General features: G+C 53.4%; 3 protein-coding genes across 3 annotated transcripts; 1 reads left to right on the top strand and 2 right to left on the bottom strand.

The window, feature by feature from the left end:
* Positions 1-4,637: 4,637 nt before the first annotated feature.
* On the top strand, positions 4,638-6,035 carry ACO1O0_009282 (uncharacterized protein; the record flags this gene model as incomplete). The annotated part of the gene is made up of 2 exons (XM_083198632.1): positions 4,638-4,697; positions 4,755-6,035. The coding sequence occupies 2 exons, from the start codon at positions 4,638-4,640 to the stop codon at positions 6,033-6,035; spliced, it is 1,341 nt and encodes a 446-aa protein (XP_083046367.1).
* Positions 6,036-6,319: 284 nt separating this feature from the next.
* ACO1O0_009281 (ubiquitin-conjugating enzyme/RWD-like protein) lies at positions 6,320-7,362 on the bottom strand (the record flags this gene model as incomplete). Its single annotated transcript, XM_083198631.1, has 3 exons — positions 6,320-6,899; positions 6,963-7,260; positions 7,311-7,362. The coding sequence occupies 3 exons, from the start codon at positions 7,360-7,362 to the stop codon at positions 6,320-6,322; spliced, it is 930 nt and encodes a 309-aa protein (XP_083046366.1).
* A 1,015-nt stretch (positions 7,363-8,377) lies between these two features.
* ACO1O0_009280 (putative acid anhydride hydrolase) lies at positions 8,378-14,295 on the bottom strand (the record flags this gene model as incomplete). The annotated part of the gene is made up of 14 exons (XM_083198630.1): positions 8,378-8,530; positions 8,619-8,873; positions 8,934-9,138; positions 9,212-9,572; positions 9,606-9,676; positions 9,996-10,275; positions 10,329-10,798; positions 10,872-11,104; positions 11,162-11,296; positions 11,353-11,435; positions 11,489-11,821; positions 11,870-12,023; positions 12,085-14,223; positions 14,281-14,295. The coding sequence occupies 14 exons, from the start codon at positions 14,293-14,295 to the stop codon at positions 8,378-8,380; spliced, it is 4,887 nt and encodes a 1,628-aa protein (XP_083046365.1).
* Positions 14,296-15,067: the final 772 nt, after the last annotated feature.

The following is a 15,067-nucleotide window of genomic DNA, read 5'->3' as shown; positions in this document are numbered from 1 at the left end:
ATATCTCAAGTTTTTCCGATAACATTTTTTTTTTACGAAAGAAGACATCTAGTATGAGCTTATTAGTGCGCTCTCCGCCATGGCCTGGGACCTCGAGGGCCTGATTGCCGGCTTGCTGGTGCTCATCTCATGTGCAGGTGAACAAGGTGAGTGAGTGAGTGTGCAGTGGAGCATGTCTGCTATCTATCTGATTGTTCGACCATATGCATCGAACCTTTCAAACGTACCCCTATGTTGGAGCTAGCGGAACTCATAGAGTTCTTGCCGAGCAATTGAAAATGATGGACGCTGATGTTGGCGCAATAGGATGTCCTGTGACGGAGCTCGTGGATGCTATCCGCCAGAGACTAAGCGGCTCCCCGGATAATTCTCAGCAGCCGAATCGTGGCGTGGAAGCTACTGAAGATGGCGATGGCGCAAGCCTACGGGGAATATCGACAGTTTGGAGTTGGTTGGTCCAGAGGCAAGATGTCTCCATTGGGCCAGACCGGCAGTATAACCATCTGAGCCTGGAGGATGTCTTGGCCCGCGTGCTGCGGAAGAACCCCAGTGACTGCGGAGACAGTCAGACATTCTTAACCCAAGGCCGAATCGGCCGCCCCAGAAATGATCCTAAGAGGAGCGAATCGCCGCCTCAGGGCCTTGCCCTGCCAGAGGATATCAGAGCTTTTACATCTGAAGACACCATGTGGGAATCGATTACAGGCCACGGCGTCGATCACAAACGTGTTCCTAGATCTGAGTGGCTCTGTCTTCTGGGAATTGCATCGACCAAGACTGAAGGCATCCTACAAGGCAATCTTGGGCGGCTAGTTGATCAAGACAAGCGATCGGTCCCGAAGCGAACCGACTCACTGTTTAAAAAGGGATACATTACCAAGAGAACTACCCTGGTCAGAGGAACCAAGACAAGCAAAATGTGGTTGGCACAGTTTTCTCCTGTACTTATACGAGACGGGGAGGACACCGACAGGCCAACCACAGCTGGGATGGACTTATCTCCTGCCTTTCTCACGGTAAACCTCGACCCTGTCCCTTGGCACACTCGATGGACAGGAGAGTCTATCGACTACATAGCGCTGGCCACGACAATCCTTGCAATTGCCAAGGCGTGGGGTGTCATTCGTATACTGGATATGAAGTCCAAACTCGGAGTTCTCAGCATGAGATGGCAGATGAGGGTCATCTCCAAGACTTGCCGCTTTCTCAACGGGAGAGGGACAATCCAGTATGTAGCGGCACGGCTTGATGAGAAAGTTTTCAAGGACTGCATTAAGTTTGTGAGAGACATGAACGCACAGGACTGGACTATGTACTTGGCTACTGGCAAAAGAGGCTCGGCAGAAGTGCAGGTCGCCTCGGATGGCTCTGATCACTTGAATGCCAGCCCATCTCTTATGGCTACGCGCCCTCGATGGACCCCAGACGAACCCATTCACCAATACGTGGTAAGAATGGCACAGAATTCGAATGGTCTGGGCGTCACAAACCCGGACATTTACTTCTTGACCTTGGGCCCTTCATTCACTCGCTTCATTTCATCTCTGACCTCGACAATGGCTACCGCAACGGTACAGCCACGTCATCTGGAACACCTCCAATTGCGAAGCGAGCACACCCGTTCTGGGAAAATTGCGTCGTACAGATACTTCGTCCAACCAAGGGCTAATTCTGAGACCTCGCTAGAATCACTCCGAGATCTAGGCTCTTCGAGTGCAGTTTACGGGTTCCTTCCTCTCAGTGCCAAGCCCAAAGGGCTTGACGGCACCGTTTCTCTATCAAGTATCTGCGGACAAACAACTCACCGCGGGCCCCGGGGTCGGCCTAGGGTTCCGAGGGTGGAAACCCCTGAACCATCACCCCGTCCACATCGGGTAGAGCATGTTCAGACCCCGGAAGCGCCGCAGGCTGAGGATAATGACGAAGTTCGCCCGTCTTTACCTCATCAGCTGATTGTTAACCTTATGGTACCGGCTAGGACACTGAGGACCGCGATGGAATCGTCATTAGATCTCAGAGATTCCGCCCAGGCAGTACCATCCAGTCACGGAGTTGACTCGGAATCGATCGCAGTTGATGATTCGCAGCATATGGGAGGTTCAAGTGCCATTCAGGTGGTGGCTACCCCAAATGAAACCACTGGACCCCCAAACCCAGATGTCGACGAGGGCAACGCATTGGACACTGAGAACCCATCCAAATCTTTACAGCCAGACGTCACTATGGGGGATCAAGGCGTCATGGAAGGGGATGTAGCTTCTGAGACACTCGCCATGGAACTGGCACCACCTTTTGGCGTTGGGAGTGACGTTACTCCCTTACCGCGGCGCGGACGCGGACGCCCACCTGGTCGTGGTCGTGGCCGTGGTGGAGCTCAAATGCGTGGTCGGGGACGCGGGCGTGGACGCGGGCGTGAGCGAGGACGGGGAGGTGCTGGAGAAGTCGAAGACCCCGAATCCAAACCGTACAAGTGCGAAAAGTGCGGAGGGGCTTGGAAGAATGATGTTGGGCTCAAGTACCATCTTGAGAAGTCCCAGACCCCATGCAACCCTTCATACGACCCTAGCCTGGCATCCTCCAAACCTTCGGGGAAGATTAGGCTCGAGGCTGCCCTTAGATCTACTATCGCCGAGCTTGTCATCCCTGATGATGAGCGGGAGGAATCAGACGTGGAGCAAGATGGCCAGCGCAGCGAGGAGGGGGGTGAGGGGCGGGCAGTGATCGACGAGACTCCGAGTCTGAGGAGAAAACGGTCCCGGAGAGAAACGGAAGCGAGCCTGACTCCCTTGCCGAAGAAAGTAGCCACTGGGAATTATTCTCAAAGAATTTCTGGCCCCCGGAGGCTACAAAGCAGGAAGCTCCAGGACTCGGAGGCATCCTCTACCCTCCAAACTCGCCAAGAGGTCCTTCTGTTGGGCCGAAAGATGGAAACCCACAAGCTGTCCGATCTACCTCAGCGCGGGAATCGTACTTCGCTCCCCTCTGCGACTGGCGAAGCTAGAATCCAGACGGGTTCATTGGTGGAGCTCGACATGAATAAAACTGAAGGCGAGGAAGTGAACGCCAGGGCCGAGGCTTCATCGCAAGGGATTAATTATTCTCTTCTCGACCCTGGGCTACAGTTGGATAGACCTGCTCTGTCCGATCCCATTAGACCAAGTCCTCAGGGGCACGAATCTCTTGGTGCCCCGCCGCCCAAAACTATATCCAGGGCGGAGAGAAATCAACGAGTCACAGCTTTGGTTAAAATATTGTTGGCAGAGCATAATGGTGTCTTCCCTGGAGGCGAAGCCTTGTGGCGCACCCTAAGGGTGGCCTGGAACAAGGAATACCCTTCGGAAACATGCCCGACCTCCCACGAATTTCAGACTAGTCTCAAGTGGCTAATCGGAAAGAAAGAAATAGCAGATCACTGGCACGCTTTTCGTGGACGGAATGGCGGCTTCTCCAAGTGCCAGATCATTACTTGGCCAGATGTGGACGCCTTTTCCCCAGAAGCCCTCGAAGTGATGGACAAGATTAGGGCAGCACACCCCAAACTATACATACCCGAGCGGGTACTATCCGCGGAGGGTCTAGGACTCCAGGTAGACGGGGACTTTGTTCAGGGGAGGCGCACCCTGCCCAGCTTCGTCTCGGTACTGGATGCTCCTGTATATGCCGCGCAAATTGCGGCCAAGAGAGAGCTAGAAACGGCTGATGACAACGTCAGGGAGCGGAAAAGGCGTACAAAGGGCACCAGAGGCCAAATCAAGTGGGTGTCTGATACGTCCCGGCCTACTGCTGGAGGAGTCTCGAGATTCATGGGGCCACTTATGGGGTTATCCACAGGCCCTGGGTTTCACTTCCTGGATCCGAACACGTACATGGAAGAAGAAGAGCCTCCTGGCTACTCAGCAGGAGAGTTGCTCCAGTTGGGAGGCGCCCCAGCGAAGAGAATGGACCATTACCTTCAGAGAGAGAGGGCTGGATGGGGACAGGATTCAGGGCCTTTAGCTGTCGTCGTTCCGCAATATTGTATCCAAGGCTCTAGTATCGATGGTTGGCCACACCCTGAACCCCGTTTCTTTGAGGAGTGCGGCTCGAGCTTTACGATCCAAGGTTGGCTCCCAGATTCGAAATGGTTTGCCTGGGCCGGTATAGTCCAAGAGATCGATAGGCGTGCGGCCGCAAAGGTTTCTCGAGGCTGGTACAGGGATCCTGGACATAAGGCCTATCGGCGGTTTATCAACAGGCTGAGAGCTTGCGTGGAAGTGGAAATGGCCTGGGGCGAAGGATTCGTCCGTGCACACCCGGGGGTGGCTGGTCCTCACAATATCTTCGTACAATTCCTTTGCAGAGCTATCCAGGACCCCAGGGAGCCTGGAGACCTCGCCTGGCCACATGGGGGACAGTTGACTCTCGAAACCGCCGGATACGCGTCTGATGATTCGGATGTTCTGGACACATGGTGGAGTGACGATGATATCGAGATTGCAGTAGCACCTCTTCTGAGAGGTCGGCGAAGGGGGGGGTCTGGGAAGCGTGGTAGGAGGGGCAAAAGAACTAATGAATCGCGCAAACGCGTGCCTTTGGTCCGTCGTCGGCTTACGGCTCTCCCAGGGGGAGCAAGAAGCCAAGCCGATGAATCAGGCGAGATGGCTAACCAAGAAGAGCACATCGGTGATCCGGACGAAGTTCTTGCAGCAATCATCGCTGTACGCTCACTACTCGGAGGCCTTGAGCGGTCCATCGATTGGGGACTATTGGTCCAGCTGTTCCCAGACACTAGTCTGGACAGCCTCCGGAGGTTCTGGGTCACTACTCGCAAATCTCGAAGCGCGTACATAACCAAGTTCAGCCAAGACTTTCGCGAGAGATTTGTCAGGGCTTGTGAAAAAGATGAGCTGCCAATGATCAACTTCGACAACCCCCTCGACTACGATTGGGCAAGCTTGATCAAGTGGACGATGGAAATACCCAGTCAAGAAGATGTCCAGATTCCCCAGACACTGGTGGGGTTGGGCGAGGAATTCGTCCTCCAAGATGTCAAGTCTGACGACGACGACTGGAGAGAAAAATTCTTCCACTACCAGGCTTCAACGTACGGGAGACTCGATGTCGCCACGGCAGAGCCAGGGGCCGCCGTAGTCGATTCAATCAAGAGCTCCACGCTGCCTGATAATGTGGATGTGGCTCGGTCCTGGATCAGATCACTTTGCTGTACCAGCGAGACGAAGTATGCCCCGGGAGATGTTAAGGAGGCACTCCTGAGGCTGGTAGAGGGGGACCCAGAGCGGGTTTCTTCTCTGCTCCAGAAAGCCCTCAGCCAGCTCACGCAACATAAAATCATACACAAAAGCCCACGACCGGCCTTTGGTGGCCGGCCGTATCGACTGACTGAATGGTACACATCCACACTCTCCCGGCTATCGCAATGTACTAAGTACCAGGAGGCTGCCACCTTCAAAATGCAGCTGGACGAGGCGTATCGCCGAGGAGAACCCTTTGAGATCCCGTACGCGGCAACCGACGGCACGATGATGGCTTTGATCAACATGAATGCGCGTGGGAGGATACAACTTATGCCGCAGGACGTTCCCTACATTCCGTTTGGTTTCAAGCCTGGGAATTACGAAAGCCGGAAATTCCCCAAATCCTACTACCACTTTGGTCTCGTCGCGGTGCCAACCGAGACGTATCAGTACAACGAGCACATTGAAACGTTGAAAGCCGTAGCTCGAGAGGCGCCGCCATCACAAGGACCCAGACATGCTCTGCCGCAGTGGGTAGACTTCTTTGGCCAGTACGACATAGGCCGGTGGTGTGAGGTCCTCGGCGCTGTCTGCTTCGCCTACTCGACGCGGGGCCAGATGCAAGCAGAGGCTCTTTGCAGTGCGTTGCGTCCTGTATTGGAGAGCTTCGAGGCCCAGATGATATTGGACTGGGGCCAGAAGACTGGCGTGTTGGAGCAATTGCCCTCTGCACAAGGGTTCACAGTCGGAGAGTGGTGGTGGCTTGCCGTTCCCTGGCAACAGGAGTGTTTGCATCATTGAATGTAGAATAACAAGCCTTGTTTGCACAGCATCTATATCGTTAAGGCGATGGAATTGGCAGAGGAAATGACTCACGAGACCCATAAAGCACATCAGCTTTGCTGGGTTTTAAAAGTATTTTCCATACTCTAACAGCTAGACTTCGCTCAATGTCTCTGCTCCGTTCGTCCAGATGCTAAATGACACCGGCCCTTGACCTAAGAAAATGTGATTCCCCAACGCCGAGCTTTACAGCAATACAAAATGCCATTTAATATCATGGCAATGCAGAGATAATGTACCGGCTAGGCGCCGAATAAGACCTTGAGAAGGAGCCCGGCAAGGAGGACTACAAGAGCAACGATCATCCTGTCAATCCACACAGGCACGCCCTCGTTTGCAACCCGCCTTGCCTCGCCGGGGTTTACCTGTCGTTGAGCTCGTTGGCCCGAGGAGCGAACCGTCCTAGCTGGCTGCGGCACGCTCTGCGCTGGGCGAGCTTGGTTCTGAAGGCCAACACGACCGACAGGGTCCGTCGAGGTTTCACCCGCACTGTCCCCGAGAGGGGGGTTCGAAATGGTCTGTACAAATCCCTCAGCCAATTCTGCCGTCTCCTTGTCCTCTTCTGTTGAGTTCTCCTTCTTGGACGCCTCCATCTCGTCCCTAAAGCCCATCTTTAGTTCGTCGGGGACTTTTACGTCCTCGACAGCGGCGGACGCCTCCTTGGCGAGTCCCTCGGATTCCTTGATGATCTCGCTGTTGGTTCGTCCACAAATGGGGCACTTGTACGATGGAGACTCGCTGGCAAGGCGGCGCCGGACTGCTTCAGTTGTGTCGTAGCCGCCGAGCTGGCCGCGGGCATCCGTCTCCATAAAGCTGCGAAGCCTGGTACCCCGTTAGCTCAAAGACGTTCAAGAGTGTATGATCAGCGCCTATTTGAGGACATACGCAACAATGGCGGTGCGGATTCCCCACGCCGGCTGCCACGTTTCTTCGTGGTGCCCACTGATGCTAAGGCAGATTTCCCGGTTGGCCTCGAAGCGACCGTTGGGGGTGGTGAAGCGGAAGCTGGGTGGGCGAAGAGGGTAGGTCGGCGGGAGTACTATACGGCCATGGTAGAGGCCTTCGCTGTAGGGCGAGTTTGGGGGCCCGCGCATGGTGAAATGCCACTCGAAAAGATCCGTATCGAGAGGGCTGGCTGCATAATCCGCTGACGGCGCATTGCTGAGTTCAGCAGCCTCACGCACTGCTAGACATCAGCGGAAATGCTTCCAGAGGGGTTGGAGAGAGGCGTACTTATGCGCTTGAGCGTGGGCGATTTTGTTCGCGCCTGGGGTGTTGACGCCATGTTGCAAGGCTGACGGTGAGCTAGAGGGAGGTGGTTGCCGGTGGATTGCACAGGTATACCTATAGAGAGACAATAGGGATCTAAAGAATAGTATATGGGGTCAAGGGTGCATGGCGACGTCCAAGGGTTGGGGTTCTAACGTTCTCCAACCGTAAAACGTGTATCACGAGCAGTTGCTAGCACGTAGGCTCTAGGAAGTTGAAGTGCTGGTGTAAGTGGACGACGTGTCCATGATGGGCTGCCCCCTCCACGTCCCAGTGAGGTAACCTACCTGGAACTGGAAGGCTGCGTGGGATGCGCCCAGACCTCGTGCGACAGCCATCCGCATGGGGAACCTTGAAACCTGGAAACCACCAACTGCGTGAGAGACCCACTGTTTGGCTTATGTAATCAGTTGAACTCTCACGATCTGTGCTATCCTAACCCGCGACTTCACACCTCTTCCTCAGTCGTCAAGCAGATCAGCAGCAATTGAGCCTCAACGACAGTGGCATTGTCGGGTAGGTGCACTAATCTGAATTATTTTGCATGAAGCTCATCATAATCCCTACTAATACAGTCCAATTTCATCGAACGAAACCCACAACGAGCGACGCCGACCGATCACGATGGGCCCTCCTAGACCCCCCCAGCCCCATGTCGCGGGCATCTACAGGTACACCGCTACGGCTCTCGGAGCTGGAATGTGGTTCTGGGTAAGTCGACTGCTCCGTTGTGCCGAGTACACTCTGGATATGCGTCGGCGGCTGACCAATACGTTGTAGTTGATGTACAGGGCGAAGAAAGATGGTAAAGTCCCTCGACGACGGCGGCGATAACTCGCTCGACAACGAATTCTCCCGAGTTTGCTAACTCAAATCCGCCACAGGTCCGGTTCTGATGGGCTGGAAGCACCCCTGGGATCACTAGATGGGAGAGAACACAGGTGCGGAGACGAAGACATCGCAAAAGACTTGTACATATACAACGTTGTCTACGAACAAGAGCCATCCTCTTTGTTTCACTCAAAACCGCGCTACGGCTTCTCGAAAAGATATTGTGCTACGCCCCATGTATCTCCGTCTTTATAGGCAAACAGCTCCGAGCACGCCATGTAGAAAATCTGCCATCGGTTATACCACGTCGCCACCAGTTCCTTGCCGTACGTCTCGATGAGATGCGGCCACACCTGTTCTTGATTAGCAATCATGAGAGATAGCCAATCCTAATCCAATGTCAGCTGTGGCTCTGGGCTCTATCGAAGTCATCATCATTACCTCGCAGGTGCGTGAATAGTGCTTGCCGTTAACCCACCACTGCTTCTGGATGTTGAGATCGCGCTGGAAATACAGCAGCAAGTCTGAAGACCCCATCGTGCCTCCAGTGAAGAAGTGCGTCGTCATCCAACCTTCCTCGAAGTCGTAAGGGGTGGTCTTGTGGGCAAAAATTTGCACGAAGAGCTTCCCGCCAGGCTTCAGCGAGCGAGACACCTTGGCCATGAGCAGCTCATAGTTCTTCATGTGCTCAAAGAGCTATACAAAAAGGGAAGGTGAGTTATTTTGTACGTCTGTAGGTAGAATCTGGAAGCCCACCTCGATGGAAACCACGCGGTCGAAACTCGAGGCCTCGAACTCATAGTCAACAATATCGCCCGTTATGGCATTAACATTGTCCAGCCCCTTCTCGCGGGCTACCGAGTCGATGTATTCTTTCTGGGTCCGTGAGTTGGAAAATGCGGTAATGCGGGAGTTGGGTAGCATCTCGGCAAAGTATATAGCTCCAGATCCCCAGCCGCATCTGTTTGCACCGGTTCATTAGCCTGGATGGGTCCTCTGCTGGGGCTGTCCGTTCTGGAAAGGATATTTGTTACCCCAGATCTAGAATCGTCATCCCGTCCTTGAGCCCCGCCTTGTCTAGATATGACCGCAGCATGGCCACTTCTGCTTGTGCCAGGGTCTCGTCGCCCTCGGGATACAAACAGGACGAGTACTTCATCCTCGGACCCAGACACCCCTTAAGCACACCCGTGCTAATCTCATAGTGCTGGGCGTTGGCAGCATCCGTCTCAATGGCCATGGGTCGCGTGCGAAGGTGCTCGATAAATTCCAACTTGCCCTTAGTACCATCGGTGAGGGACGTGGCGGCGATGGAGGCGAGACGCTCTTTGAGCTGGCGACGGATGCCAATTCGTATGATTGCATGTGGCAGGTAGCCGCCGTCAAGAATCCAATCTGGTCAGCGTCAACATGGTATTTTTCTTTCACGATAGTGGAGCAGCAGGTTGAAGCCGGCATGCCAGTCAACGTAGATGTTAGCGTACTCACCGTAGTTCATACTAAGTACTAGCTTTCATTAGAGGGTTTAATGGAGTGCCTGTAATAATAGCACAAGCATTCGTAGATTGAAGGGAACTCTGGCTTAAAAGCTCTGACAGAGCTGATCAAGCTATTTGTTGTTTCGCCTACCTAGCATGCATACGTAGTCGAGGAAAATGAAATACGTCACGACCCGACCGACCAATCTACTAGCAGCAAGGATAAGACATATTTTACTTATTAGGCAATGGTTTGTGCTCCAAACATCCAACCACTCCGTAGTAGTACTAGTAGTATATGTACATCATCTATAAACGTCATCCAGGACTCTCTTCTCACGTGCGCATGCGCTCTTCGATCACTTTGTACTCCTTGCGCTTTTTCGTTGCCCTCGTCATCCCCTCCTTGACTCGACCCAGCGCCCTTGCCAGGCGCTGCGACACATGCCTTTCAAATATCCATCCTATCACTAAATACACAATACCTAGGACAAGCAAGAAGATTTCAAAGTTGAGGCTCATCTTGCTCACCTGCATCAGTTTCTTCAACCAGTGAGCAGGCCCGAGAACCATGTACACTGACACCAGTAGCACTAAGCCCACGGTAAGATTGAATGGCCCTGTCTCGTTGTTAGCCCAAACAATCGAAGACATGAGCGGATATTAAGCTTACAGTTCTTTGACGTGCGTTCCCTAAAAGGCGGTCCTGCGTTCAGAATGACTGCGGACAGAATATACTCAAAACAAGACACGAGGAATAGCGCTGTGTTTTCTGAGTTTTTGATGTTGCTCTTCTCGTGCCCGGCCTTTGGTGGCTTGTACCATGGTTGCTGCTTCACCGTGACGTATGCCGCGGCTTGGATAACGATAGAGATGACCATGAGTCCAAGAAGTGGTGTCAGAACCTTCGTCGAGACCAAATCTGCCGTTGGCCGTTTCCGGTGCAGAGTTGGCGCTGGTCCAGACCATCCCATGAAGATCGCTAGGGGCAGGATGAGAACAAGATCGATAAATAGAAACTGGAAGTCCCCAAGATTCGACGCCTTCGCGTAGAGGAAGCTGACAGATGTGAACTGGATGGCCGAGTACAGACTCATGTACTTGAAGCAGCTGAAGCTTGTCACCAGCGCTGCACGTCCCTCCCTGTTGCGCGTGTCAGTATTACTCCTTCTTCCCAAAGACAATCCATCAAGTTGTTTTGGGGGGCACGGCCTACCGAATCACTTCTGGTACGCAGCGGATATCAAACACCCGGGACGTAAAAGGTGCTGCGACTGAGGCCTCGGCTTCTGAAAGCGAGATGCCGACATCTGCCGCTTTCAGAGCGCCGCAGTCGTTGGCGCCGTCTCCGCAAAATCCGCAAGTGAAATCAATGCTTTGCAGCTTCTCGACCAACTCGTGCTTCTCGTCTGGCGACATCCGAGCAAAGACTTTCCCCTGCACTAGCATCTGCCACACCAGTTAACATGACGTCCAATTCCAGATCAAGCTTGGCTCAGCACATACTCGATGCAGGATTTCGGAAGGGGCAAAGTCTACAATCCACCGGAAGACCTCCCCGCTTACAGCCAGAGTGTAGTTGCGCAAGTTGGTGATATCGTAAGGGAGAGACGCATCACTCTCCGGCGGCGCCGGAAAGGGCTAGGGATGTTAGCCAAGGCTATCCCGTGGGATGCACATGGTTGTGGAAAGCATACCATCAGAGTGTCCTTGTCTAGGCGAAAAAGGGCATTGTCGATGCTCTCCCAGTGCAGCTCTGCTTTTGGGTCGCGGAAATCGCCTGTTCGGTTAGCACTTGTCGAAGTATCTAGTTGGATTCGATAGAAGTCTCACCTTGAGCAAAATGAGGAACGAAACAGTGTGCACTACGTTCAACCAGCCCGCACTCGCGAGCGACACTAATCGCAGTGAGAATGTTGTCTCCTGTAACCATAACGGTTCCAATATTTGAGCTGGTGAGCTCCCGTAGCACTTCCGAAGTGGTGGGCTTCAGCTTGTTTTCGAATATAATGAAGCCGACGAAGTCTAGACCATTTTCGACTTCGGATCGTGTCATCTTCTGCGCTTTGACCCAGCTGAGTTTCTTCAAATGCCGAGTCGCACACCCAATGACCCGGTACCCCTTATGGGTGTAGTATGATAGGCGCTCATCATAATCATCCGGGACTGTCCTACTGTTAGTCACAAAACATAGTCAAACCTGCGGGGGCTTACAGCTTTCCAGCCGGCAAATATCACGCAGAGCTTCCGGCGCCCCTTTCACGTAGATATCACCACTCTTCCCTCCAAACCGGCGCACAATAACGCTTGCGCGTCTCAGTTGAGAGACAAACTCAAAAGACTTGAGTACGCCTAGCTCAAACGATGCCTTTAGCAGCTTGTTAGAGGTCATGGAAGTTGCAGAGGTTGAGGGGCGGCTTGACTCTTACATCGGGCGGGCGGGCAACGGATGGGGTAAGGCCCTCTTGTTCTTCGTCTTCCACGCCTCCAGAACCTTGCTTGCCTTCCTCAAAGGACCAGTGGGTAAACTCGAACATCTTTTGATCCAGTGGATCACCCACCAGATCTCCATCCACAGACCGCAGGGAGTGGCAAGTTGCCATCGTGTGAAGTACTGCCTCCAGAGGGTTCTCTGGATCAAAGGGATCCCGTCCTTCGGCCAACACTTGGGGTTCGGAAATCACCTCAGTGAAGTTCTTCGATGTCCGTGAAACCACACGCACTCCCAGGACGTCGAGCCCGTCCTCGGTTAAAGTGCCTGTCTTATCAAAGCACATGATGTCCAACTTGCCCCCGACGTTGACTCTCTGGGGGCTAATGCAGAATATTTGCTTCCCCTTAAGGCGACTGAGTGCAAAATTCGTGCCAATTGTCAGGGTTGCTGGCAGGGCTGGGGGTACCACGATGGTGATGAGGTCGAGAGCTCGGACAATGATGACATGCCACTCTACACCGAGCCTAATGAAATTAATGAACGATGCGACAAATCCCAGTATGGCAATGGCACCCATGACGCTGATGTATCTGAAGGAGTCCCGGTAGAATTTGAATCCCGATGGCTTGGGGAAGAGCATGGAGCGAACCAGGGCGCCCTTTGTCGTATTGAAGCCCGTTCTGACAACAAGTGCAAGCGCCACGGCGTCTCCATCTTGATCCTCTTGTGGTCGCCTTGTACGGACAATTTTGGTCCCGCAGAAGAGGAAGTGACGTGCAGTCTCTGGGGAAACTGAAGAGGCACCAAGATCCATGGCTATGAGAGCCTCATCGGTAGCAGGGATTTTGGATACCGGAACGGACTCTCCAGTAAGCATGCTCTCGTTGACGATACAGTCGCCACTGAGAAGGAGGCTGTCGCTAGGGAATTGTGTCAAACTCGGATCACTGAGTTCGTATATGTCGCCTGGGACAAGGTCGCTGGAGGCGATGTATCTCCAAAAACCATTCCGGAGAACTCGGACATCGCACTCGAAGCGAGATATCTCGCGCAGTCGCTTCATAGTCGCTCGCGTTTCGATCAAGGTAGATGCGATGCTCCCAACTGAGATTAGAAAGATACAAGCAGCATAATAGTAGTAAGAATCTAGAGACCATAGGGTGAGGCTGGCAATCTGGAATATGTAGAATGGATGGAGAACCTCGTCAATGAGGAGTTGGCCCATTGGCTTCTGCTCAATATCAATGAGGTTGCTGCCAAAGAGCACCTCACGTATGTTCTTCTCATCACTGTCAAGCCCAGCTCGTATAATCCGGACGTCGGTCCACTCAGGGTCCTTCCAACCGCTTGAGAGCACAAACTTATCCTTGAGGGGATGAAAGCATAGGCGGACATAGCGATAGTCCAGAGTTCGGAGATCATCGATGAGAGGATCGTTTTCCTCATCGAAATCGGCAGCGAACATCTTTTCGGAGAGGCCAAAAACCGAAGACAGTGGACGGCCATACGGCTGATTCTGGACCTTCATAATCGCCATTTCGGCCCACTCGTTTTCCACGACCACCCAGTCACAGTCTCTCAAGCTGCAAGGCCGGCCGACGATAGCAACATACCACCTTGGCAGCCAGCGAAAAAGCAGGTATCCTAAGCCACAGGTCATAACGCAGACGCAGATATAGGCTACATATCCGGCTGGGCTGTTCCGAAATCCAGCAATCGCAATTGTCAGGTCCTCGTTCTTCATGTACAGCTTCTGGCTGGTACGCCCTGTGAGGCGAGAACTTCGTTCGGTGGCGATGCTGTCTCTTCGAAGGAGGTGGGCTCGAACAGAAACTCGTGAGAGTGTGGAAGAGCGTCTCCGGAGCAAATAGTCGTCGACTGAGGTATCGTAATCGCGATCGGCAGAATCGTCGTCCTCATCGTTCTCCACGACCTCGCCAAACTCAATGTCGCCAATGTCGCTAATACTGCTGCGGATGAATTCCCCTTCATCTTGCGTGGCGGTAGGCTCTTGATATTCTTCCTGATCTTCATCATAATACACAAAGCTTGTGGTTGAATCGGCGCGAGCTCGACGGTGGGAGAAGGCAGAAACACTGGTTGGAAGACTCTCGGCCATGGGTCCGGCATAGAGCTTTGTAACAAAATGGGGTCAGCGCTTGAGTGAGGTTGGGTTTGATACCTGCCTCACCTCTTCATGTGCCATCTCTACATCTTCGAATATGCTCGAGCTACTCTGGTTGGAATTGCGACGATGGAGCCCCGGTGGGTGGCCGTTGGCCCTGGACGAGCTTCTGCGCCGCGCCGGACGCGACGAGGCATCACCGTCCTCCATGACCGAAATGTCACCGTACCTCTTCTTTTTGAGACATCAGAGACCACTCTACAATGATCTCGTGATGTTGCAACCCAGAAGAAAAACACGGTGTCGAGACTAGTTGGAGCCTCGCTAAAACTGGGTAGGTTTCTTATCGCGCGAACCCACAACGATGACGAACCTTCGCTCGGAGATTCTTTGCCGGCTACCTACCCTGCACTAAATGTGATAAAAACAGTGAATCACTTGGTACCCGCCACAGGCAACAGCCACAACCAGGGTCCTGGATGCTTGCGGCTGAGGTGGTGTCCCAAATAGTGGCGCCAGACTCGAGGACAGTACAGACGGTGCTGGGTGGGTGTGCCGCTGGCAGGCACCTCAATCTCCATTAACAATATACGCGAGAAAGGGATCCGTATCGAAGATGACTGCTTCGAGTGCCAGAGATACTACGACGTCGTAGATAGGTAATGATATGGTACTAAGAGTGCCATTGATGGATAACTCCCTGCTGTCTGCCGCCCTGCAGACACAAGTAGCTCATCACCATTTTTCGTAGCCATTGGTGGTTTTTGCTTCCAGCTGGACCACAAAGTGATGTGTAGTCGTCACCGCCATGGCAGAATGGTGGTTCCCCTGCAGGAGTCGCCCACGTTGGTGG

Source organism: Amphichorda felina, assembly GCF_050947745.1.
Source record: "Amphichorda felina strain 45539 chromosome Unknown scaffold_9, whole genome shotgun sequence".
Lineage (NCBI taxonomy): Eukaryota > Fungi > Ascomycota > Sordariomycetes > Hypocreales > Bionectriaceae > Amphichorda > Amphichorda felina.
The sequence above is the reverse complement of the archived record's forward strand: the minus strand, read 5'-3'. Positions and strand labels throughout refer to the sequence as shown.